Genomic DNA, 25,462 nt, shown 5'->3' on the forward strand with positions numbered 1-25,462 from the left:
AACCCATTTCAATCTGAGAACATTCAACACAATGGAGAACAATCAAATGAGCCTAGGCCAACACTTAAAGTCTGAGGCAAAAGGCCTTTCGAAAGGGCAATTGCTGTTTTCCCACAAGAAAAACTACATTAAGTAGTTATATACATACCCAGCCTACTGTGGCCATAGCTCCTTTATTTTAAACATGTTTAAAATACACTTTCCACAGGTATTTTCACTGCCATATTCCACTGAAAATGCAGAACAGATGCATTCCCCTTCTGCTGGTGATTTACACACAGAAATATTGATTAACAGATCTGCACTTTAGTCCTCCCCCCACCTCCTTTAACGTAGAAGGAAGAACTGTTTCCATGCAGAGTTGCCAGCATCATGAATGGTGCTACGAACCAGACAACACAGAGGCGATTAAAGCAGCACTGTGGAATACCTACATCTGTAATGCTAGAATGTGCTTTATGGCGGGTGGAGGAAGGGATGCCGGCGTAGCAGGAAGCTTGGACGAAGTCACTTCTTTATCAGTAACACAACCACGAGTGGCTATTTCCTTTAAACTAAATAACAAGCTAAAGGAGGAGGATGGAAAGGAACACAATGAAGGAAGAAAAAAAAACAAGTAAATCCAAAACCAAATAGTAAATTTCATGATATTCTGCCAGCTCCTGGTTGTTTTCAAACAGCTTGCTGTGTATGAACACAATTCACCATTTTTTGCATCGCCAGATCACGTAGGCATCAAGTGGAAAATTACAAGTATTACTATAATTATGCCAGCTTTCCTTTGCCATAGGGTCTGAACACAGATGCCTTACATAATCATCTGAACCTCATACTGACTTAGCACAGAGTAGATGATTTAGTCAGAGTTGGGATCTGGTTTGCTTTGTTCATCTGCATATCGCATCTTTGTCGCAACAAGCTGGCTGGTCTGAGCCGTGTTGCTTTCACTCTTTAGCTCAATGTGACAAAATATTTTCAAGCTTTTAAATTCCTGCATACCATGAAGAGAGGCTACAGTGCTTAAATGTGCCAAGTTATATGCTATGCAATTGGTATTCGGTTAGAAATTGGATTTCTATTCATTTTTTTCCGTAGAAAATGTCAATCAATAGTCATATGTCAGTAGTACCAAGGGTTGTGAAGCACAGTGCCAGCTTCACCTGGGACTGATCATTCACTGCGAAACTACCACAGGACTGCAGAGTCCACTGGGTACTGTGGGATGTCTTTACAGATGCTTGGATGAAGGATATGTGAAATATTCACTATGTGTCTAAGCCTGGGAAACATACAGTGCTCATCAGTGGAAAAAGCAAACCAAGAGTTGAAAAGACCAGATTTATGTGTAAATAGATATTTTTCACTTTCAGGAATCTTAGCAACAAGCTCCAGGTTCTCCCTGAGAGTACCTAGCATGCAAGAATTCCCACCGTGCTCTTGAAAAATCTTACGAGAAACCAAACCGCTCTCATACAGTATAGAAGCATCTCTCAGCTAGACATCAGTGTACATTAAGCTTCTGTGTTAACCAGTTCTGGGAACAAAACAGCTACAATGCCTATCAGGGGCTCAGACAAAAAGAAATAGCACAATCAATCCTTCTAGCATCTTCCATACAGCGGTTTGTTGCATGTAAGCCAACATTACCTGGTGAAACAAAGATTCCATATTAAAATTTCACATAAGTACAATATTTTCAGAATAATATTTTTACCTCCCAGAGGTGCTGATTAAACATTAAGCAGGCAGAGACTGCAAGAAAATGATGGGATTTCTTTGGTACTATAACATCCTTTGCATTATCTTTTTGTTTTCACAGGTATCACTGGGGAAAAAAAAAAAAAAAGAAAATAAAAATCTCTACCTTCAAGATTTCAAAAATGGTCTTCGGACATGATATGGTCATCTAATTTAATATTAGAAGGATGGAAGGTAAAGTGGATGGTGAAGGGAATGAGTGACAGCCAACATTTCATGCAAATCAGAACAAGGAAATCATAATTGTGAATGAACACATTGGATGAAGAGATGTTTCAATAATAGTGGTAAGCTGATCGGTCCACAGTTGTAGTTGCATCTATTACATAGCCCTACAAAGAATATAGGCATGAAGACTTTCTATTCCTAAGCATGGGCACTGTTCTACATTCAATGTTCCTGTGTGGAGCCATTCTCAGAGCCACTTTTGCTGTCCCCCAGCACACAGCAGCCTAAAGAGCTGACAGCTACAGCAGCATCAGGGTTACAGGGCATTAAAAACAAACCAAAACTCCCTCTAGTTTCAGCAGAGTAGGAAACCTTCTCAGGGGTGGGCTGCAGAGCTGTCCTCACACTGGAACCAAACAAGCTAACAACTCTCAGGTGCACAGAAGTGCATGTGTGTGTTATCAGTGTAAGGTATCTGGTACCTACGCAGGTAGGCTGAATCAGAGAATCCCAGAATGTCAGGGGTTGGAAGGGACCTGGAAAGCTCATCCAGTGCAATCCCCCCGCCGGAGCAGGAACACCCAGATGAGGTTACACAGGAAGGTGTCCAGGCGGGTTTGAATGTCTGCAGAGAAGGAGACTCCACAACCTCCCTGGGCAGCCTGGGCCAGGCTCTGACACCCTCACAATGAAGAAGTTTCTTCTCATCCTTAAGTGGAACCTCCTGTGTTCCAGTTTGTCCCCATTGCCCCTTGTCCTATCACTGGTTGTCACCAAGAAGAGCCTGGCTCCATCCTCCTGACACTCCCCCTTTCCACATTGATCCCCATGAATGAGTCACCCCTCAGTCTCCTCTTCTCCAAGCTCCAGAGCCCCAGCTCCCTCAGCCTTTCCTCACACGGGAGATGCTTCACTCCCTTCAGCATCTTGGTGGCTGCACTGGACTCTCTCCAGCAGTTCCCTGTCCTTCTGGAACTGAGGGGCCACAACTGGACACAATATTCCAGGTGTGGTCTCCCCAGGGCAGAGTAGAGGGGCAGGAGAACCTCTCTGACCTACTGACCACCCCACTTCTAATCCACCCCAGGTACCATTGGCCTTGGTACTAACTGAAGTTTGGTACTAACTGAAGTTTGTTTACACAGATATGTTTAGAAAATGCTGGGAAGAGACTGTTCTTCAAACAAGAAACATGATTAAATTCCCTTTCCCTCAATCCCATTTGAGCTAGGGCTTTGCTCTGCACATACTCCAGCGGCACGGCCACTGATATCACACAGCCCATCTCCAGCAGGAGCCTCAGCAGCTTCAAGAAAAGCTTCGGTGGCTGCAGGCCCTTTCCAGCTCTCCAGGGCTATCCCTGGCTCCTTTATTTTGCCCTTCACACCAGATACAAAACCTCTATTCAAATCATCACTAACAAATGCAGAGCACCTCATAGAATTTGCAGCTTCGAACTCCAGTATGTTGTTTTTAAGGCTCTGCTTTTGGGAGGCAGAAAGAGAAGGGGAGTCAAAGAAGCCAAGGTACAGACATCACTGATTTCATTATTATTATTTTTTTTAATTTCCAAGCAAAAATAAATCAAAAAAAAGCAATCCCAGGAGGCATGTGGGCTAACTGGAACACAGACAAATAACAAGCTGAAAGTACGTTATATGTTTAGGCTTCCTAAGCCTTTTCTTATGCAAGATAACTTCTATTATTTCTGTCTATTCTGAACATTGTAAAATGAGCAAGCAAGGGATTACTGCAATAGCTGCAGTTATTAAAAATGCATTATTTCCCTATTAACAATTCAAAACAGATGCCAAAGATCATCTTGACTAGAAATAAAACTGCTGGAGTGAATAAAACATCCAGCAATTAGCTAGCAGCAAATCAGAGCTGCTCCAGATTTCACTGTAGTGCATTCATTAATTGCTTCTTTCAGAGCAAATTTAATTTTTAATTCCGGGCTACAAAATTAATCCCACTGCATGTTTTCTAAATAAAGCCTCAAAACTGAAGTTAGAGTGAAGCATCCATTTCTGTTGGTTTTGTTTTTAATGATTTCTATTTATAAATTGATACATGAGAAGACTTAACCCTAAATTTAATACTATTAAATCTATGTGGAAATTTAAAGCCCAACCTTGTTAGTGTTTTAGTAGCTCACTCTCATTCAGAGCAATAGGATTCCCCTATACAGGTCATTTACAAAAGCAGGTGCGTAATTTGTATAATACTTGACTACGAGATTACAGATGCAGCGATGTCAAATTGTAGCCATTAGTTTGGACACAACACCTTCAGCAATGTAACTCATGGGTAAAGCCAACAAATTCCTGACAGGAGGAAAACTGTAACAGTCTGGCTGTACCACACCACCACACCTATAACGTGCTACCTGGGATGGCATTGACATCACAATATAATTGGAAGGTAAATTCTACAGAACAAACTTGCAGCTCTTTTTTCCTTCCCAAGAACAGAATGCATCAGGATCACAGGATAACCTGTGTTGGAGGGGACTTCTGGAGATATCTATAGTCCAGTCCCAACTCATAGCAGGGTGACCACCATCAGGTTGCTCAGGGCTGTGTCCAGCTGGACACAGAGATCCCACCTCCTCTCCTGGCCTCTGCTCCAGTGTTCAACTACATTCATAGTGAAATTCCCCTCTCTCCCCCACAATTTATCCAATCAGAATTTTCCTTTCTGCTTTTGTTGCCTCTTCAGAGGATCCTAGAATGTCAGGGGTTGGAAGGGACCTGGAAAGCTCATCCAGTGCAATCCTCCCGCCGGAGCAGGAACACCCAGCTGAGGTTCCACAGGAAGGTGTCCAGGCGGGTTTGAATGTCTGCAGAGAAGGAGACTCCACAACCTCCCTGGGCAGCCTGGGCCAGGCTCTGACACCCTCACCATGAAGAAGTTTCTTCTCAGATTTAAGTGGAACCTCCTGTGCTCCACTTTGTCCCCATTGCCCCTTGTCCTATCACTGGTTGTCACTGAGAAGAGCCTGGCTCCATCCTCCTGACACTCACCCTTTCCATATTGATCCCCATGAATGAGGTCACCCCTCAGTCTCCTCCAAGCTCCAGAGCCCCAGCTCCCTCAGCCTTTCCTCACACGGGAGATGCTCCACTCCCTTCAGCATCTTGGTGGCTGCGTTGGACTCTCTCCAACAGTTCCCTGTCCTTCTGGAACTGAGGGGCCCAGAACCGGACACAATATTCCAGATCCGGTCTCCCCAGGGCAGAGTAGAGGGGCAGGAGAACGTCTCCCTTGTCCTGTTCTCTCCTAGAAGGAGCTGGCTGCACCTTTTCCATACTCTCCTGTTAAGGAGTTGGAGACAGCACCAGCCTTGAGACTTCTCCCAGCCTCTCCTCACTCCTCAGTGCTCTGGCCCCAGACACCATGCTGGCCCATTGCTGGCCTTGCTCCACTATCCTGATGCCTTTCAAACAGCCAGGCACCCCAGAGGAGCTTCCACGGGTGGTGACAGGGGGGGACATTCCTCCCTCAGCCCACTGGCCACTCTTGCTTGGGTGCCTGTGCCACAGACCACTCTGCTGGCTCTTTAACACCTTCTGCAAAAGCTCATCTTACACCCAGGTAACTTGTGCATTGGGCTGGGAGAAGGAAAGAGGAGAACAAGGACACATCTCATCCCTGACCTCCCTTATCTAATCACTCATAATAAACCAGGGGGTTGGCGCAGATCACGTGCTGCTGAACCACGAGAGGTAAAGCACATCACTGCTCCTGGCAGCCGGCCCCGACCCGCTGGTTGCTCCGTCCTTCTCTGATGAATCGCTGGCAGTGCCCATATCTCCACTGAGCTATGACTATATATGTATGCACAGCTGGGGAGTTTGAGACCTAAACATCTTGAAGGGCAAACGAGGTCAATAATGGGTTCCTTCACACACTCCAATCCTTAAACAAAAGGCTGAAGGTCTTAGGGCATATGTTTGGCCATTATCCAAGTCTGTATGTTGCCGTAACACATTAGCGCTCTAAAAATTGTACATGCTTCACGGATCCCAGCCACACTTAGGGCATTTATCTTTTTACTGTACAAAGACAGAAAGACAAAAAAAAGCTAGGGGAATTTAGGAGTTTTTAAGCACAAAGTTATGCTGCTCTAAGTTTTAATTCCGGAAGAAATACTACAACTAAAAAAAAAAAATCCACCAAAACACTTAGGTGGAGCAAGATATTGAAACATTCAAGGAACAACTGGTTTTCCCATCAACATCTCAAATAAATCCTTAAAATTTAAACTAAGGACAAAGGAAAGCTTTTAAAAGTCTCATTAAAAAGCCAGTGGGGAATGTACTAGTGTTCAGGCCTGGCTCCTCACTGAAAGAACACTAAGTTGTCCTACAACTTGACCACGGATTCACTACCACCAAATAAAACTGAGCTCTGATGGAGAAAAACCCCAAACATACAAACAGATGCTGCAATGTAAAACAACAGGATGAAACCAAACATGCATGATTAGAGAAAACTAAGAGATGAAAGATTCAAATCAGAAATATGTTTACGCATTTACAGATTTAGGATTCATTGTTTGTTTTTGTCTTTCCTTATTACCAGTGCAAAGTGATTTGATTTTTCAGCACCAGACTTGAATATTTTGTTGTTAATATTATTCATGAGCTGGCAATTGTCACTAAGTTAATCACTAATAGTAAAAGTAAAAATTAAAGACAATTTTTTCATGACATGCACAATTTCTTAACAATTTTGACATTTCTAATTATTTAGATTAGCTGTCCTTTAATGCTTCCACAAGATGACTTAAAATAAACATTGACAATGAATTGTACTAAGATGCGTAATTACTGCTCTCTGGTACTTGATCGAAGAGAACTTGGAAAACACATAGTAAAGACATCTATGTTAAATAAAGCATTATTTGCTAGAAGACATATATATTAATATATATTCAAGGCACACGGTTTGGCATCAAGGGCTTGCATCTGTTGCAAAATCCCTGCATTCCATTGAAATCACAAGGCAGTGCTGAGCCTTGTGCAGGCCGGTGCCTTTCAACGTGGCTGTGCCACCACACCTGGCTTACCTCACATCTGTCCTGAATTAGTCAGGGTTAAAAACAAGTGTTGTGCAGGACAACATCAATATCCTACAGAAATTAGATCAACATTTCAATATGTTTGTTAGGTGAGAACTAAACCTACAACCAGCTTCTTCCTGCCTTTCAGAGTCTTAGGGATGTGCCTCTTAAAGCACGTGAAACTCATTTCACTGTGTAATTCAAGAGTACCTGAGAGAAGTGAACAGAACTACCCTATGAGATGTTAAAATGTTTGATATTATTTTCTATTTTTTTTTCCTTTTAAAACTTAAACTACCATCCCTTTCCTCACGTCAAATGGTACCATGAGATGTCTGTTCAGCAATAAGAAGTGGGTGGACCATAGCTACTCTTACCTGTACTCTGAGTGTGTGGCAGGGACAGCTAGCTGGGTATGGTACAATGGAGCTGGACAGCAAAACTGGTGCAGAGTATTTAAAGACCTACGACACAAGGAAAAACACAAAGTCAAAACACCAAGTGTTTAGAAAGGGGCTTTGGAGGGAAAAGCAGGTGCTAATAGGAATATTTGAAACTCAGGATAGCTTTGAATGAAATTTGACGTCCGGCTGTCAATTCTGAATCCCAGGAAATAAGGAGGGAAATAGTCCCATGGCTTAATATACACATCAAGGATGACGGTGATGAACTGTTGCAATGAAGAATCAAAGTTTTGTTGAAAAATTAAGACAAAATGCCAATTTCAGACTTTGTTTTTGCCTTGCCATGCGGAACAGAAGTAAAAGCTAAACATTGAGGGTTAAAATTTCTATGGAAATGAAGCTTCAGACTTGTGTTACTCTGCACCAGTCAAGCTGTTTCTTTGTCAATGGCATTACAAATACAGTGCTTAAACATGAGGAGGAATAATGTGATGAATATGGACATAAGCTTTCTTCAGGCCCAGCAATTACAAACATATTGCAATATGCCACTTATACATTTAAAAGACTCAAGTTTCACCCAAGTTTTAAACAATATTCTGTGCGGTAATAATTTAATTGCTGTCATTTGTTTGAAGCATGGAAAAATAAAAATAATTATATTTACAACGCGAAAAGATATTCTGCATCACAAATCGTTACGTTTGAGTTGCAAAACAAGACAAGGTACTGCACCTGAAGTAAAGCTTAGAAAATCTTGAAGCAACACATAGTCCACTTCTCGGCTTTTTTGATGTTTGTGCCAGGAAACATTAAACAAGGTGTAGCACATTAAGTCCTCCATGATAAAACCACCTAACCGCATTTCTTAAGACACGGCGTTCTTCTAGGAAATCATAAATAAATAAATAACATCAATATTTCCTAGCTCTCATAGTGTGCAAACATGGAAGTAGCCATTCCATTGGAAATCCTCATAGAACTTTTCAGCATGTAAAGAATTAAATAGAATGTGTGTATGTGTACGTACACGCACCTTTCTCCCCCTGCCCCTTTCGCTTGGCACCTTGACAAATGTTTCAGAAGGTTGATTTTGATTCTTCTACATCCCTGAGGCTTAAAGTGAATCCTGCGAGGTCACTTGCTTATAAGATCAAACAGAGTGGTTAGGCATAAAAAGAGTATTTGTTCAGAAGGGAGTCAGTTACTAAGCCTTTTCAAAAAGAACAAGGTCAGCCTGTTCTGATTTCTGTTGCCAACAGTGTGTCAGCAGCCGCGTGGCCAAGATGAGCTGGACTTTCTGTTTAAAGGCAGCGACTGATGGTAAGTCCTGTAAAGTACTTGAGCTTTTGGAAGCAGAAGAGCAATGCAATTCGGTCAAGAGGCAGATCGCCACCATGGGCCGTACCCTGCTAACACCCTGCACCGCACCATTACTAACGGGGGACACCTTCAAACCGCTTGGAAAGATGACCAGAACAATTCCAAACAAAGACAGGCAATGCTACTGAAAACATTGATGGAACAGGATAGAACATACCAAAGCTGCATTTTCTGACAAGAAAAACATAGGATATTCACATAAGTTGCCCCCTGCAGTTCCCAGACCCAGGGCAGCGCATTGTAAGTGCGCATTGCTCCGCAGGCTCGCACTGGGTAGGAAAACTGATCACACTGATGAAATTGCTGCTTCCTGCTTTGTGAATATCTCATTTTATTTCAATAGAAGCAAAAGGAGGAAATTAGTATGATGGTGTCTGAGGTTCTCTTCCCACCACCCTTCTTTACCATACAAATCTCTCTGTTCTCATCAATAGTGCCTCTTTCTTCAGAAAATAAACCAGTAAATGTATGAAAGAATCTGTCTGGATTCCATTCTGCTCAACCAAGCATTTTGAACAGAGCTTTCTCCTGGCTATTCCAAAAAGAACCGTCCCACCAGGCTGCAGAAATCTGTCCTACTCTGACTTTCCTAGGTTCCAGAAAAACCTACACAATAAAGAGAAAGTCTTCCCTAGAATCTCAGCTTGCTCATCTGCAGCTAAGGTCAATACTCACCTATTGCATGAGTCTGGTTAGGAGCTCAACCGCTTTGAGTTGCTTTTTGTAGGTGCAATAGAAATGCAAAAAGTCCAGTCACCTGGATTGCAAATGGGAAGTGCCAAAGGTTCGGCAAGGACTAACTCCACCGGCACGCTGTGTAGCATTGGTGCAGGTACGGAGTAGATAAAACAGATGACAACGTTAAACTGCAGACTTGTAATTAAGTTACCACGTCATTGCTGTTGTCCAAAAGAACATCTCAGATGTCGGAGACATACGTTCAATACGTAAGGTTAGATGTCAGCCATTTCTTAGGGTATTCAGAGATAGGCTCTTTGTCCAACTAGTCACAGAAACAAACATGAGGTTTGGACTCTGCTCCAAATTTTACAATGCGGGGATATCTTGCCCTGGTGTTTTGGTTCCTCTGGATCACACTGACTGATGCTCCATCAGATGAGGCTCAGGCTTTACAGCCTCTGTCATAGTACACTAATTTTGCCCAAAGCAAATCCACCTTCTGCTCGTGCAATCTAAGATTCATATGTACCATTTTGTGCCTTCAATCGCCTGCTAAAACAGTACTTCCATTCATTTACTCCTCTGGAACGTATCGGAAAAAGTTCAACATTCAAACACCTTTTTTTTATTGACCCCTTCCCCCAACACTATATAGCTAGATTCTTCCATCCACCTTCAATACAAGTTTGCATTCAAAACAGAGTTGATTCGCTCAGTTGTAACACCTAAAGACATCAAGAGAAATATATTTAAATGAGCTGGAGGAGAAGTAATTACTTCCCTGATTCACAGTATCATAGATACTTGGTCCTATTAAGTTTAGTTTCTACATCTCTTATCTGTAGTCTTCAAAAGACACAACACAAATTATTAAATTGATTGTCCTGTGTTTTGGGTGGGATAGAGTTAGTTTTCTTCCCAGTAGCTGGTACAGTGCTGTGTTTTGGCTTTAGAACAAGAATAATGTTGATAACATGCTGATATTTTAGTTGTTGCTAAGCAATGTTTACACCAAGTCAAGGACTTTTTGGCTTCTCACCCTGCTCTGCAGTGAGGAGGTTGGAGGGGCACAAGAAGCTGGGAGGGGACCCAGCCAGGCCAGCTGACCTGCCTGACCAAAGCGGTGTTCCATACCATGTCACATTCCCTATACAAACTTGGGAGAAGGTGGCCAGGGGCGCGACTGTGGCTCAGGGACAGGTTGGTGAGCAATCGCTCTGTGCACCACTTGTGTATTCTATTATTATTACTATTTTATCTTCCTTTTCTGTCCTATTAAACTGTCTTTATCTCAACCCATGAGTTTTGCGTGTTTCCTGTGTGGCATTCAGCTGCCTGCTGGGTTCAACCACAACACTGACCAATGTTCTTCTGGTAGGTTCAGTTTCTGAACCATCGCTGCAACACCCCAGCGGCCACAGAAGCTTTGCCATTCCCTGCTTCCAGGCCAAGTTTCTTCCAGCTCTCCTCAAGTACTCATAGACAGGGAACCGCTTCACCATTTTTAAAGAAAGTTCTTTTAAGAGTAGTCAAACAGTAAAAACAGAACCAAGTCTAAAAAAAACCCCTTGAAATCACATCCTCCCCTCCAGATACCAATGTAACAAGAAAAATCCAGCTACAAAGTAAGTATGCAGACCCACAGTAGGTTTGACTGCTCTGCTCACTTCTGTATAAATTCCATTATGTTTGCCAGTAGAAATGGTTCAATTTAACAACACTTTTGTATACATCAGCAAACAGAAATGACAATTCTTTTCATTCTTTCACTTCTAGACTCCTGCTTAGAGGTACAAATTAAAAAACAAACAAACACACACACAAAAACCCAACAGATTACTGATCACCACATAAAGCTACAACTGTAGTTTCATTTTCTCTTACATTCACCAACAAGCCTCCCAAACTCAGTAGACCATTTTCTCAATATTGGTTTTAAAACAACCTGGGAGAACAGAATAGCAAGCTATTCACTTGGAATGCCTTTGGCGTGAAGAGCTGTGCTCTTGCTGTTTCCCAAAGCCCTGTTCTTGGGCTGGTCAGCCCCGTCCTGTCCCCTGTCTCTGTGCCACCATCGGGCAGCGCAATACTGAGAGCCTGGGGAAGCTTGTCCTCCCAACTCTGAATAGCACACAATATGATAGCCAAGCCTTTTTTATTTCACTACTGTTCAAGCATATGTAAACCTGTGAGTAGGTAGACGACATTATTATATCATCACTGTCTTCGAATTTCTTTCTAACACGACCCTCAGCTTTCAAACAGAAGACTGTTATGTCACGGATACCTAGTAAAAGTGTCTCGGTACAGATGCACAGCTGGAAGAAATGTTGTCTTTTTATGAACTTAATGATGTGGCTGATGACAGGATTCTACCAGGTACGACTGTTTGCTTTAAGTGCTGCATTTTTCTACAGCCATATTACTTCATACACCATTCCTTTCTGCGCACGAAACAACAATCTGTTCACCTCCATCTGCCAGTATTCTTCCCTTTCCTCTGGTACATTTTTCTAAGAGGTGCTGTGTTCCAACAAGTATGTGCAAGCACTAGGAAGAATTTACACCAGCACAAGCTCCTAGACTGCCTCAGGCACTGTGGTGCTAGTTAACACATCTCCTTTTTAAAATTAGCTGCTAAATAGCAGAAGTGGTAGACAAGCTCATCTCCCATATAAGCCCATGCACTTCAATGTCATCTGAAGTAGCTGAGAAATATTCACTTGTTTGGATTCATGCCTGCGAGCACATGAAAGGAATACTTCAATGTCCCAACATTTTATTCTGAAGAAGAATAACATTTTTTTTTCAAAAGTTGAAAAATTTCCTTTCTTGCGTCAATCCAGAATTATTGCTACAGCTGAGACTGGAAATGGATATATCTAAAAACCAGTAAATTCTGTCCTGTTCTTGTTTAATAAATGTAACCATTTCCGTAATGAGAAACAAATTTCAAATATAATCAAACTGATCTCCAAATACGTGACTAACAATAAAAGTCATTACACAGACTCATAGCAACTCCAGCTGAAAGGCTGTATATTAACATATTTATGAACATGCTAGAAAGGCTTTCAGAATCAACACACCGACTGTGTCCACAAGACAAGTTGCTTTTTGGAAAGCTCCCCAGCAAACAGCCCATAGCTTTATATGGCAACTCATAAAACCTCCACAGAGTCCAGCTTGGGTCGCAGTTGCCCATGGACATGTCCACTAAGAGGTGATTTAGAAGATGAGCCATTCACACTCACAAGGACAAATTCCTACTGTTTTGACAACAAAGATATTCTTTCCACTACTCAGATCTTCACCCAAATTACACAGTACAGTATGATTTTAGCTTTTGAAGTAGCACTGATATTTTTTTCTTTTTAAAAAATGGTATTCATCCTACTCTGTCCAGCAGCGCATAGCCAAGTATGTCAAGGAGAGATTGTGGTGGCGTAGAGCAAATATGATGTTTTTTTCATGGTGTCCTTATTAATCACAGCAGGTACTTTTTTGAATGGCAACTACACAAAATTAAATGCTGTTACCGTTCTTATGGTTGCAAGCGTAAAAAAACTTACAGTTCACACGTACTTGGCAGAGGTCATCACACACTCTAAAAAATGAAAACTAATACATTTATTCGCATAATTTCCTTTCAACAAGACGGATTTCTGAACACCAGATCACAGGAAGGTGACAAGGAAGCTCATGGCAAGTAAACATCAATATAATTATCTTGTACCATAGCCTGAGAGTCAGGAAAACTGCCCAGATCTCATACAGTAGCACAACATTTGCTCTAGACCTGCTGCACTGGCTCCTCTCTCCTTCCCTTTCTGTCCCCCCTCCCATGCAGCTACCAAATAACCTACTTTAAAAGCATTACAGGATAGCAGGTTTTCTTCATACAAATTAGAGGTAGTTTCACTAGATTATCAAGGATGATCAATAAAATCTGCAGTCCTAAGAGACCAGCATGTGTACTAGAGTACAGACCACTGAATTTTGCTCAAGAAGATGTAAACATGATTAAATATCAGCATTTGTACATGTTGCAGTAGAAATGCAACCTGCTAGGTTCTTGTTTTGACTAGTACTACCCAACTCAAGCATCCACAGTTGGATTTTTCAAAAGAATGACTAGGTACGCTTTCACTGACCTCCCTCCGCCAAAAGGGCATGAAAATCATTACCGTCTCTTGGGAGAAATAACGGCTGTACCATCCCAGTATACTAAATGAGGAACAGCAGTTCTTTTTGTCTAGTCCTAGAGCACAATGCCTATTAACATTCTAGATAATTATTTTAAAATCATGATCATCAACCTTTTGGGTTTCACAAAAATGAAGTACCAGCCTCTAGAAATAGGCAAGGGGTGATTCTTTTGCATCCCGGCCAACGCACACTTTGTAGGTAAGCTTCCAATACCAGGTTAGCTGTAACTAGGGTGAATTTAATTAAGATTGTTACTATGTAGACACTTATAATTAGGAACATTTATTTCCCTTTTGATTAAGTCTTACTACAAACCCATCAATTCTGAAGGGTGATGTACATAAAATGCACTTCTATCTGCTGTGCTTACAAGGTACTTTCCAAATCTGTAGGAAAATCCCCCACAGTCCAACACCAGACATAAAGAAGAGCAGAGAGACGTGAAGCTGCGTATGACAGAAGAACAAAACATTTCTGATTAAATCAGAAAATTGATTGATTCGCTGTATCTTTTCTGTATTTCCCACGTCATTAAATGAGGTCCCAGAATTTCCCAAGAAACTACAACTCACATTACAAAATACAGCCACATTGGTAATTTCACACAGCAACAATCGTAGTAAAGCCAAGTCTAAATAGCGACATCTATACATATTGGATTTGAAGCTCAAGCAAGAGGAAAAACAGTGATGTCCAAAGAATGAAATTACACAGACATAGCGAAAGAGATTTACAGCAAGGCAAATCCTGTTATTTAAAACAATGGTGCAACAACTACGTTCTATTCAGTGCAGCATCTGAAGAAGTGCTCATGTTAATCCTAGTAGTTTGACATGGTTTAGCTTTTTAGAACAGCAACAATCCAGCTTTTTATATTTTATTTAAGGTGTAAAAAATATCTTTCTCGGTTTTTAAAAGGCAAAAGTCCTTAGTATATAAATTACTAGAACGTTGACAGTTTTACAGTAATTAACTTTTCATCTCAAAACTTAGTCATGCATTAAAGAGCTGGTGTATTTAACTATTTCATACATATTTTCAATATTCAGAACAGACCAGTTTCAAACAACATGAAGATTTTGGATATGTATGTTCTAGAGAGCTAGTTCTAAAAAAGCCCCCAGGCTTACATTTTCCTTCTTCTCAACTGTCACCATCAACTTTCTTAAATAGGAGTCAAAATAAGGAATTCCAGGAGAAGTCCCAGATCATATCTTGTTTTCTGCAGCAATGTGCTGAGGTAGGTAAAAGATATCAAACATATGAGCAGCAACAGGGGAAGATACGGTACAAGACAGTTCTATAAATAAGACTGCAACATCAGTCTAACCTACGGCAAGTAAATATTCTTTAACAGCACACGATAAGCACTACGGGAAATTCTGTCCCCTGCTGAGACTTACAAAATCCCCAAATCCCACAATACAAATTAAAATGGAGACCATCACAAACATGACTACCTGCCCCTTGCATAAACACATTATAAAGCTGATCCACGTATACATGGAAGGCCACAACCTCTTTTCCAAGTTCACTTTTCTTATTTCAACTCCCCGTGTCCAGTTCCAAGTTTATTTTGATTTTAAATCACTTCAACTTAACTGTTCACACCATCACCATAAAACAAAAGGTTAATTCAATACTCTTTCAATATTCATTGTGAGTAGTTTCTTCTTGAATGGTTGAACTTACTATGCCTGCATGTGGACCGGACTACTGAACATAAAGCAGATTTACTCAAATTAGGACCCTTGTAGGCACTATTAAAATAACTGGGAAAGGCTACAGATGACAATTGCATCTGCTTAATGTATAATCCTCTACCAAATGTAAAAACCAGAGTTCAGAAATGCAAACAGCAGGAACAGCCATTTCAAAGCCCTGGGTTGGGAATGAAGCAGCGATGGCAGTGAGGGGGGGTGGCAGAGCCAGCTGAGCTGCACCCCGACCATTTTCTTCTGGTTTTCCTCTGAAGTGGAACAACATTGCAGTACGGTTTAAGAGAAAGCGCATGGAAAGGTCATGTGCAATCACTAGAATTCAGCTGAACAAAACCACCCAGCGTGGTTTCCATCCATACGGCGATGCTGACACCACAAACACTATGCAAACTTTAGCATTTGTCCTTCCTCTGGCTACAAGTGGATGAGCACTCAGCCCTTGTGCCAAATGTGACAGCTCATGCGGAGAGCTGCTGCACTGCATTAAATGAATGAAAAATTCAACTCCTCCTGTGCTGACTCTAATGTTTGAGAAACTGTTCATGTAAATAATAAGCATTTAATGCATCTTTAGGTTTTGATAAAACATACATACAATCACAACCCTACAGCAACATTTTGCCTTATTGATGTTATATCGCTGAAGACTGCAGACCATATCCTTGTATTAGTACCTATGTATTTAAAAGGCAGATTACATTTAATATGATGAAACATTCAAACAAAATGGAAGAGAGATTCTTGACTCATCATAAACAGATTTCCTAGCATCCCGCATTACTTCTTGTATGCAAACTGTTTTGGTTTTGCTTTTGTTCCCCCCCCACCTCCTCACAACTGCTAAACATAGGTTTATTCACTTCATTAGGTTAAATTTTTAAATACCCACATATAACAATACAATCACAATCTGGTGCATTTCTAATATACAGATCATTCATCTGCCGAAAAGGTAACACCCTAAAAATGGTTCATGGATAGAAACCTACCAAACAATAAACTGATCACTACTCCCACTTCTGGAATCCTCAACACAGATATCAGAGACGTGATGACAGATGAAGAAGGAAAAGGTACTCACAAATAACACCTTCTGCAAGCCATCCTTCAATGCGCTGTGGATTTGGTATTTATATTTTCTTTCACGCAATCTGAGGTAGAAAAGCTCTTTCTTAAGGAAAAAAAGAAATCACATTCACAGCTTTTGCATGTTCATTCACGATCAGCCACGGTGGAACATCACAGATAAGTAAGCTCGTGATGTAACCAGCATCAAACACCGCATCAGATAAACCCAAAGGCTCTACGGGGTTATATTTTGCAAAGCCAAAAGGTTTTTCCCAGAGAGGAGGTTTAGCAAGAATAAGCCAGCCACAGTGTTTTCACATTCCTGGTGGGTCTGCTTTCTGTTCCAGAAAAAGGTCCCAAATCTGTATTTATTATTAAACTTCAGCACCAAGAAAAAACCAATATGCTTTCTCATTTGATATTTAGACTGAAATATAAAAGCACCAAATGTTGCATTTTCGAATGCACCATCTCTGTACGAACACTGTAGTACAGTCCAAACCAAGAAAAGGCCATTGGTCCTTTTATCTCCATGGTAACAGCAGCATCTATGAAGACAAGCCGTATTCCCTCTTCACTGCACAGTCAATTTATAGTCACATACTATGACATAAACTGATAAGACAGCAAAGCTAATCAGCAGCTAGGAGACACAGCAACCAAAGTACGAGATTAAGCTCTTGCTCAGGAGAATGTTCCTCTGTATATTGTATTTCTGCTGTGAAAGTCACAAAATTAATAACCAGATCAAGCTGTTCCTTTGAGCTGATCCAGGTTGGGAATTTGCAAACTTTCCAGTTTAGCTAACAAGGATAGTTGCTGAGTATTTTAGAGTATTAGCTTCTTGTTTAAATTTCCAGTTCTACCCTATTAAATGGCGAGACTAAGTTTTCTTTGCAAAAAAAAATACTGAGGGAATATTACTTAAATATTTCTCTTTTCCCTGCAAAAGACTTGCCATCATCAATAGCAACAGCCTAGTGAGAAGTTCAACAACTCTACAAACTACTGCCCTCCCACCTCTCCCCATTTACCACCATCAGCGGTGCAAATAATTCAGCAGCATCACGCTTGTGCATGAACAGTCTGTGTCTCCAGGGAAATGACCACAGGTACAGGTCTGATGAGTCACCTAAACCTGTATTTCTTTTATTCCTGTCCACAGCAGTCCTTTGAAGAACAAAAGGAACAAACAACAACCACACCACAACAATTTCCTTTTTTCCTGTCCTTCCCCACTTCTTGCCCCATTCCAACGCTCAGGACTCAGTTTATCGAGACAGGCAAGCTTCCTCCCATGCTTCACGAATCAACACAATGACCATCTGTTTACATTCTGAAGTTAAACATATACCAGAACACACTGATGAGGGCAGCTCATTGCCATGCTCAAGTGACCACCTCATAGCTGTTTCATGGCCAGTTGCAATATTTCCAGAATAAGAGAGAGCAGGTGGTCGGCCAAATGCTACCTATCATGGCATTGCCTGTGAAGTTCCCCAGGCTAAAGAGAAGCATGAACTGCCAAAAATGCTGCTAAATAATGTAAATTCATGAAAACAAACAAACAAAAATGGTAAGGTAGGAGTTATTCTGATGAAGCTTGGTCCAAACTGATCTGCAAACAACTATCTTTTGTGTCAAAACACCCTAAGGCACTACCTTTTGGTCGCTCATCTGCCTCAAGCTGAATTGTTACACACAAGTTCCTGCTACACTGGAAAGCAGTTTAAGAATTTAATCTAGCAGATGTGCACTGAGATTTACCTCCTCAGCTTCACCTTCCATCCCGACAAAAGTAAAACAGATGATAATTTGTTGACTTGTCAGGGTCGCCACAGCCCTGGAATCGCATCACTACATGTTAGTGCTACAGCAACGCAATAGGAAAAACCACAGCTAGCAGGGAAAGAAAAGCCCCAAAATTCTCCATTCCCTCACATCATCAGCCTGTAATGCTTGGATACTGCATCAACAGGTACTTAACAAGTATGCACTTCATGAAAGCTACATTTGTCTAAACATAAAATTGATGTGGTGCTGCCCCAGGCAGCACAAAAAGAGTGAACTACACAGAATCTGGTGTAATGTGGCAGCTCCTACCTAGTTTTGTTTATTTAGCTCACCAAACCTTCACCGTGAGCTGGAGCCTGTAACTCCAACCCACGTGGGCTCACAGCACCATCAGGGCCCTTCGCAAAACACCACCATTCCATAACGAAGGCCTGATTTAAGCATCCATACCTTGAAACACACATCAACAACACTGCAAGACATTAATATGATTATTTGGTATCTGCTAACTTGGCAAGTTAAATATCTTTCCCACAAATTAAGACAATTGACAAAAATACAGATTTAAAACAAGTGGGTTTTGTATCGCACTGGACAGGCTGAAGGTACCTTCCCTTGCTCCAGAACAGCTTTATAATGATTCAAACACTGCCTCATTTTTAGCAGATACCAAACACAAAGCACTGAAGAAACAGTACAATTTTAAAAGGTGCTTACATACAGTGAAATTGCACATCACAGCCAAAACCCTCTAATAGCAATCAATACATCACACAGATACCTGCCTGCTAAGAAAATAAAACTGTTCCATAAAGAGCCCCATAAAACAGCTTTCCAACCCACTGTAAAGTCAAGCATCTCGATCACCACTGATGTATGAGGCAGAGAAAATATAAACTGTCTTGTCAGCTTGGTTTGATACTTCTGGTTTTAAACCCAGTTTCTACAGATACCTGGCACTGAAGCACACAAGTTGGATGAAAAGTGAAGAACAAGTTACATGGGTATTCAGAAAGGTGCTCTTTGCATGATACTTGCTCCAGATCAAGGAGGAAACACTCCGGTCAGGTAACTTCATTTATTAGAGCTGTGAAACAGTTAATCATTTAAGCTATTTTTTCAAAAGCCCAGTTTTGAAGAATATGAAAAAAAGACTAACAAGTGAAATCCATAAGCAAAAGCAAATTGCACAGGACAGATGCATTATCTGGATTCCAGCCACATTAATGCTGCAGAAAGGCTCTCAGGTGCTGCGTGCAGGTGAACTCCGGAACCGCACAGGTTCGGAGCTGATGCCCACAGCTTCTTCACTCGCGTTTCCTACAACAGTTCTAGTATCAAACATACCCAAAAGCAGTAATACAGCAGTCATTTCTTCATATAGGAAAGGTGCATTAGAAATTTAACAGCTATTCCTCTCTAGGCTGTAATGAAAGCCATTGAAACTTCAAATAATAGCTTTTGTAGTGAATAGCTTTTTTTTCGTGTGTTTGGTACAAGTTTGCAGTTTGGTTCTAGTTTTTGTATGATGTGTCCAGATATAGCAATAACTGGGAAAAAAACACTATCTGGTTCTAAATTCATCTTAGCCCTTAGTGTTTTATTCAAGATTATAGACTTTCACAGGTTGTGTTACACCATGCGCTCAAACTACCTTTTGAGCCAACGTATCTTTAGTTCACTGTCTTCCTCAGTTCTCCCCTAAAACAATATGAAGTTGGCCTGATGAGGAAGCACAGGATAAAGTCTGCCCACACTTGTATCTTAGCAGAATGAATTAACGTGTTTTACAATTGATTGAATACTACAAAGTGAAAAGTTAGTAACTACACAGGCTATTTAGCCATGGCTTTACCTTGGCAGAAAGCTTTTCCTTCATAAGAAAAATACAGTAAGTAGGACAGAACTGGGAACATGAGGGTTGCAGCTTTCCCAGGCTTTTCAAAGTCTGCTCAACAAGGTACCAGTACAATCTGGTTCTCAATGCCACTGCGTGAAAAGACATTATCCCAACGAGTTTGCAATCTAGAAGTATTAAATACCAAGACTCTGAACCAACTGAAATGATTGGGAAGAACTCTCATGGGCTTCAGCAGGAGCAGCTTATCACAATAAGCTTTTGGTTCTACTCAGTCCTACCAACATCAATAACCTGCAAACACCAATAACCCGCACAGCCAGTGAACTATTTCCAAAATCCATTTTTCTCTGCTGAGATCTGTTCCTTCAATTACTGCAAGGAATAAGCAGGTCACCGGAGCAGTATCAAACAATATCACATCGGACAGCTTCTGCGGGATCACCGCAACATCCGCACCACAGCTGACACTTACAGATCAAACCCACTCTCTGCTACTTGCTGGCTCATTTATTTTAAATGAAGGCCTGAATTTACCTGGAGTGTTTTGGGGTATGCTTTAATATGTCTGTCCTTAAAAATGTAACTACCAAGCGGCTTGGTGACAGTTACATGTACAGGGGTGGGGGGCAAAGCTGATAGCCGTGCTGTTTATAGGAGCAACTGGCAATCTGAGAGAACACAAAGGTTGTTTTTATAGGAAAACGCCAGCCACAGGAATCATCCCCATAGCCGGACACTTTTGTTATACAGAACGTGTTCTCAAAGTAGCGGTGGAAAAACATGGTTGTTACTCATTATTTGATATACATTTGGTTGAGTTGAATTTCCTTCACAATACTAATTTTTATCCTTTTATACTCTGAGCTTTATATACAGATGCATTTATCTATTTTATCTTATATACTCTCCATTTACCATCAATCTAGTTACAAGCAGTTATTTAATCCAATACTTTTCCCTGCTGGCATTTGCTGCTCTGCTTGAGAGGCAAATGGAAGATACCTCACCAAAGTGAAGCCTCAGCTGAACATCAGTTCAGTAGCTGCTGAATTCATTTCCTGGCTCTCATGACAATAAAACAAGTGTTAGCTGGCAGTAGAACTGGGTTCTGGGAAAACCTGTGTGTTATCACTCACAATAAATTGTTTTGCTACTTGTAGACTATTAAAATGACTTTAGTTTTCTGCTCAGCAACTTAAGCCTTAAGAAACTGCTTCCTTTTAAGTTACACTTAAGAACTCTGCTAAAACAAGGCTCTAAATAATTATTCATACCTCCTCCCACTCTGCAAAACAAATTCTTTCAAAAGGAGGTCTGCAAAAGCAAAAAATCTATCCTTCCCAAATTAAAACAATTTTGCAAGCCTTCAGCCAGTCCTAACAGATACTTCCACTTAAAACACACTGTATTAAATTGAGCAACTTAAAACTCTTTATTAAGACAACCTTATTTGACTACAGACACATATATACCCTTATTTTCCATCGCCTTTTTGGAATCTCTGTTTTGTGTCAGTTTTGCCCGATTCCTTGCACTGCATGTGAGTCTGGAAACAGAATCATCTTCTCTATAAAGCAACCCAAACTCTCACTTAACAAACTGGTATATTTTAAATTTAAGTGTTATAACAGCAAGCTCTCTAGGCACTTAGCATAGCCACAAAAGATGGTAAACACATTATATATGTTGCTTGCTGCACTTCTTGCCTTTCCAAGGATTTTGTTTGTTTGCTTTAAAGAAAAGCAGAATATGCTCAATACCTGATTTTTCCTGTGTATATACACACCTTCGATACATTTTCATTTCAACTATAGGATTGTATTTCTTTCACTGCAGCAAATACAATTAAGGGTGAGAGAACTCGCGTACCCCGGGAAAAGCCAGGTGAATCACTAATACCCTCCCCCCACATGCAACGGTAGCAGAATAGAACTTTTCTTTGCACAAAACGCAGCAGAAACTGTTTATGGCGGTTGTTTTTGTGATGTGTGTGTGTGCTTTGTGGTTTATTTTGGGTTTTGGTTGGTTGGTTTTGGTTGACTTTCCCAATTCTGTGCCTACTTCAGTCCCCACATAAAGCACTTACTTTACAGTAGGCTCAGACAACCCTATGGGTCGAGTTGCTTTCTTAATGAAGATGCACATATGGCTTGTTAGGGGAACTATTTTCCCTGCAATATCTAGGACGAGGCACAATCCTTAACAAGGCAAGAAAGTTTAATTTTATGCTCTCCATGAGCTACAGTCCAGTCCAGGTACTTCCAGCTCAAAGTTGTTCGTGACATCAAATGATTTCTGCTAAAGAGCAGGAGGATCTGAAAATGAAATACTAATTAGCCAGAAACGTTTCAGAAGAGCTGCAGTTCACAGCATCTCTGCTGCTTATGTCCACTGGTAACAAACACAATGACGCTTGAGCTACAAAGCAAAAGATGCATTAAAAGCTACAAAAGCCTAAAAAATCTCAGTGACTACCTGCCCCACTAAAACAACTCCTTGTCTGCATGTTTTTCATTGGAACATTTCATTTTAGAAGTGAAATCTATAGAAATATGAGTATGGTGCTGTTGACAACAGATCTGATCAGTTTGGAAACTGCATCCCAAGTTTTCAGGTAATCCAACTGCATTGGCAGAAAATTGTGTTGAAGAAATGCGTATATAGATATGCTGTACTCAACTCTGTTACCAGTTATTGCTTTTATAACCAAATAAGAGATGTATGCACTCTGAAGACAGGGTACAAAATCCTTTAGTCTTCACATGAGACGCTCAAGTCGGTTTATTCAGGTAACATTGCGATTTTAAATAATTATCCGTTATCCTCATCTAAGAGCTGAAGACAAAGGTTTCGAAATACCCACACGAACCACGAAATACAGATTCACAACTAGTACTTATCATTCCAGCACAGGCCTCTAAGTGATAAACATTTAAGCCCATAAGTAGCACTGTTGGTTTTGTGGTGTGGTTTTCTTTGGTTGGTTGGTTGGCTGAGGTATTTTAACACATCTTTTAACATCATTATACATTCAATTATCAGAAACTCCATGGTCTCTGGCAGAGAAATAACAACTGAGTAATTATTTTTAAGAGCTAAAGACTACCCCATAGTAAATATTCATGTGATAAATTAGTGAAAAAAAATAATTCTGCAAAATCAAACCACTAAAATTCCATTAAGCAGCCTTTTGTACCATCCTACAGGCTTGATTACTCCCAGAACATAGAATATGAGATTAATGTTAGGTTTTGATGCAAAATTATCTGAACAGCTTCAAACTACTGCACAGCCTTTGGACCACATGAGCAGAATAGCACTTAAATAACATAATGGATGGCTATTACTTTCAGTTTGAACTGTGAAGAATTAGAATGGGTTGCTGACTTTTTTTTTTAAACAACCTGATTGTATCATTCTGCAGCTTTGGCCACATGTTGCTAGTTCTCTTCTGTTTCCCCATCTATCTTTTTATGTTCTATATATTCTTGAAGCACATTGCAAGAAATGCTACGTCAACTGAGGGCTTTTCTGATTTTTCAGCAAGAACAGATTCTCTTCCAAATAGCAGACTTAAACTCTGCTTGATTGCCCATAATTAGACAGGATTATTACCCCAAGTGAGAATTCTCAGGATGAGAAGACAAACCAGCCATCCCCAGTCTTTTCACAGCTGTGCATCCCAGCTAAAATTATCGCTTTATAAATGAAACAAAGCATCAGAAGCAATTTTTGCAAGAACTGCAAACTTCAAGATTTTACTTGAGATTAAGTTTCCGATTTTGTCTTGTCTCTTCGTTATGAAGAAGAAAACTTCGGAGCCTGCAAACTGCTTGGAACAGTCCTCTGTAACTGTGGAAATATTTACTCCAGGCTCTTCCCTGGACAATAAATACACTACCTGTTCTAAACTTAAAAGACCTCAAATACGCTGTGAACGGAGAACAAAGATACAAGAAAGTCTATAAAGTTACAGGCTCCAGCGTGATTGAACAACGCACAAAACACACAGGAAGAATCCAAGACGGAACCATTTCAGCCGCACAAAACGTGGGGAACGGCAGGAACACCTGAACCCAGCCCAGGAGCAGCTGCAGCCAGGGACTAAGTGCAGCGTTTTGGCCCCAGTCCCTCTCCTGGGCTTCCCGAGACCAGTCACAGCCCCTGTCCTCTTTCGGAGAATAATCCACTCTTAATGAAGCACAGGTATTTGGAAAGCAATTATGTTTCTTCAAAATTGGGATATGCTTTTAATTGCTAGTTTTAATTTGACATATTTATTGACTTATTATATCACATAAGTACAACTTATTTGCCCAGATTCATTCCTTTATCATTTGGACGACGAAGCTGAAAATGCAAAAGCCAGGAAAAATTCTGCCGCGTGCACCTTTGAGAATGTTGGGATGCTACATATACAATAGCAAGTCAGTATCAGCAGCAGAATGCATACTAACGAGCTGGATATAATTAATGCCTGCAGATCTTCCGCTCTCTAAGTAAAGCTGTATCTGTCATCAGAAGATGTTTTACAAACATTTAGCCAAGTAATGGGCAATGTAGTACATCATGTGAGAAGAGATAAAAGAAAGAAGTGCCTGTCTATAGCTCAGGATATCACAATTCACTGGATACCGCACATGTTTTTATTCTTCAATACATATTTCTGACCTATCCAAGAATTATTAAGCCATTTACCCAACAATTAACTAACCCAGGGCACCTTGTCAGAAAAGTGTTCAACTGGGTTACAAATAAATGTTAAAAGCTCAGAGGTATTTCCTACATCCTTCATTCACATTAATCATGCATTTTATTCCTAGATTTAACCTCTGCTGACTTCAGCTGCTATTCAATGGATCCTATATAACACAATGACATTAGCATCATTTCTACATAAAAATAAACTGCAATTTTGTTATTATTTCTTACTATTAATTTACTGTGAAGGCATTTTGAATATTTTGTCCTTAATTGTTTTAACAAAAATCCAGCTTAATAATTTAAGAGGGAGGAAAAATTGCAAATTAATGGTCATTTAATTATTTTGGCAACTAGAGCTGTGGCAAATTTCACAATAAGGGCCTTCGAGTCAATTTTTGTGACAAGACTAGTTAGAATATTTACCCCAGAATTATTAGCTAGATGCTCAGTGGATTGACTATATTAATTAAACAGACAAGACTGAAGACAACTGATATCAATATACTAATAAAAACTCCAATGCCACCTCTCTCCCCGGGGTCAATACAACCCAAAATCCAGCTGGGTATTTCCTGGATGCATTGCTCACCGAAGTGCTAAGTTATTGCAGTTACAACACGCGTTTGATTTACATTCACTACAA

At 40.6% G+C, this 25,462-nt stretch overlaps 1 protein-coding gene across 8 annotated transcripts in view; it reads right to left on the reverse strand.

The window, feature by feature from the left end:
- The window catches only part of IQSEC1 (IQ motif and Sec7 domain ArfGEF 1), a 318,301-nt gene that overhangs the window by 169,990 nt on the left and 122,849 nt on the right, over positions 1 to 25,462 (reverse strand). For 4 of the 8 annotated variants that reach the window (XM_071812987.1, XM_071812986.1, XM_071812988.1 and 1 more), the window contains exon 3: positions 7,372 to 7,458. The exons of 2 other annotated variants lie outside the window; for them this stretch is intronic. In XM_071812987.1, the coding sequence (XP_071669088.1) occupies positions 7,372 to 7,458 (87 nt within the window). Of the gene's footprint in view, positions 1 to 7,371; positions 7,459 to 16,473; positions 16,880 to 25,462 lie in introns of those variants that run through there. 2 more of the 8 variants (XM_071812990.1, XM_065845361.2) reach the window with 2 other exon arrangements.

Source organism: Patagioenas fasciata, chromosome 10 (genome assembly GCF_037038585.1).
Source record: "Patagioenas fasciata isolate bPatFas1 chromosome 10, bPatFas1.hap1, whole genome shotgun sequence".
NCBI lineage: Eukaryota > Metazoa > Chordata > Aves > Columbiformes > Columbidae > Patagioenas > Patagioenas fasciata.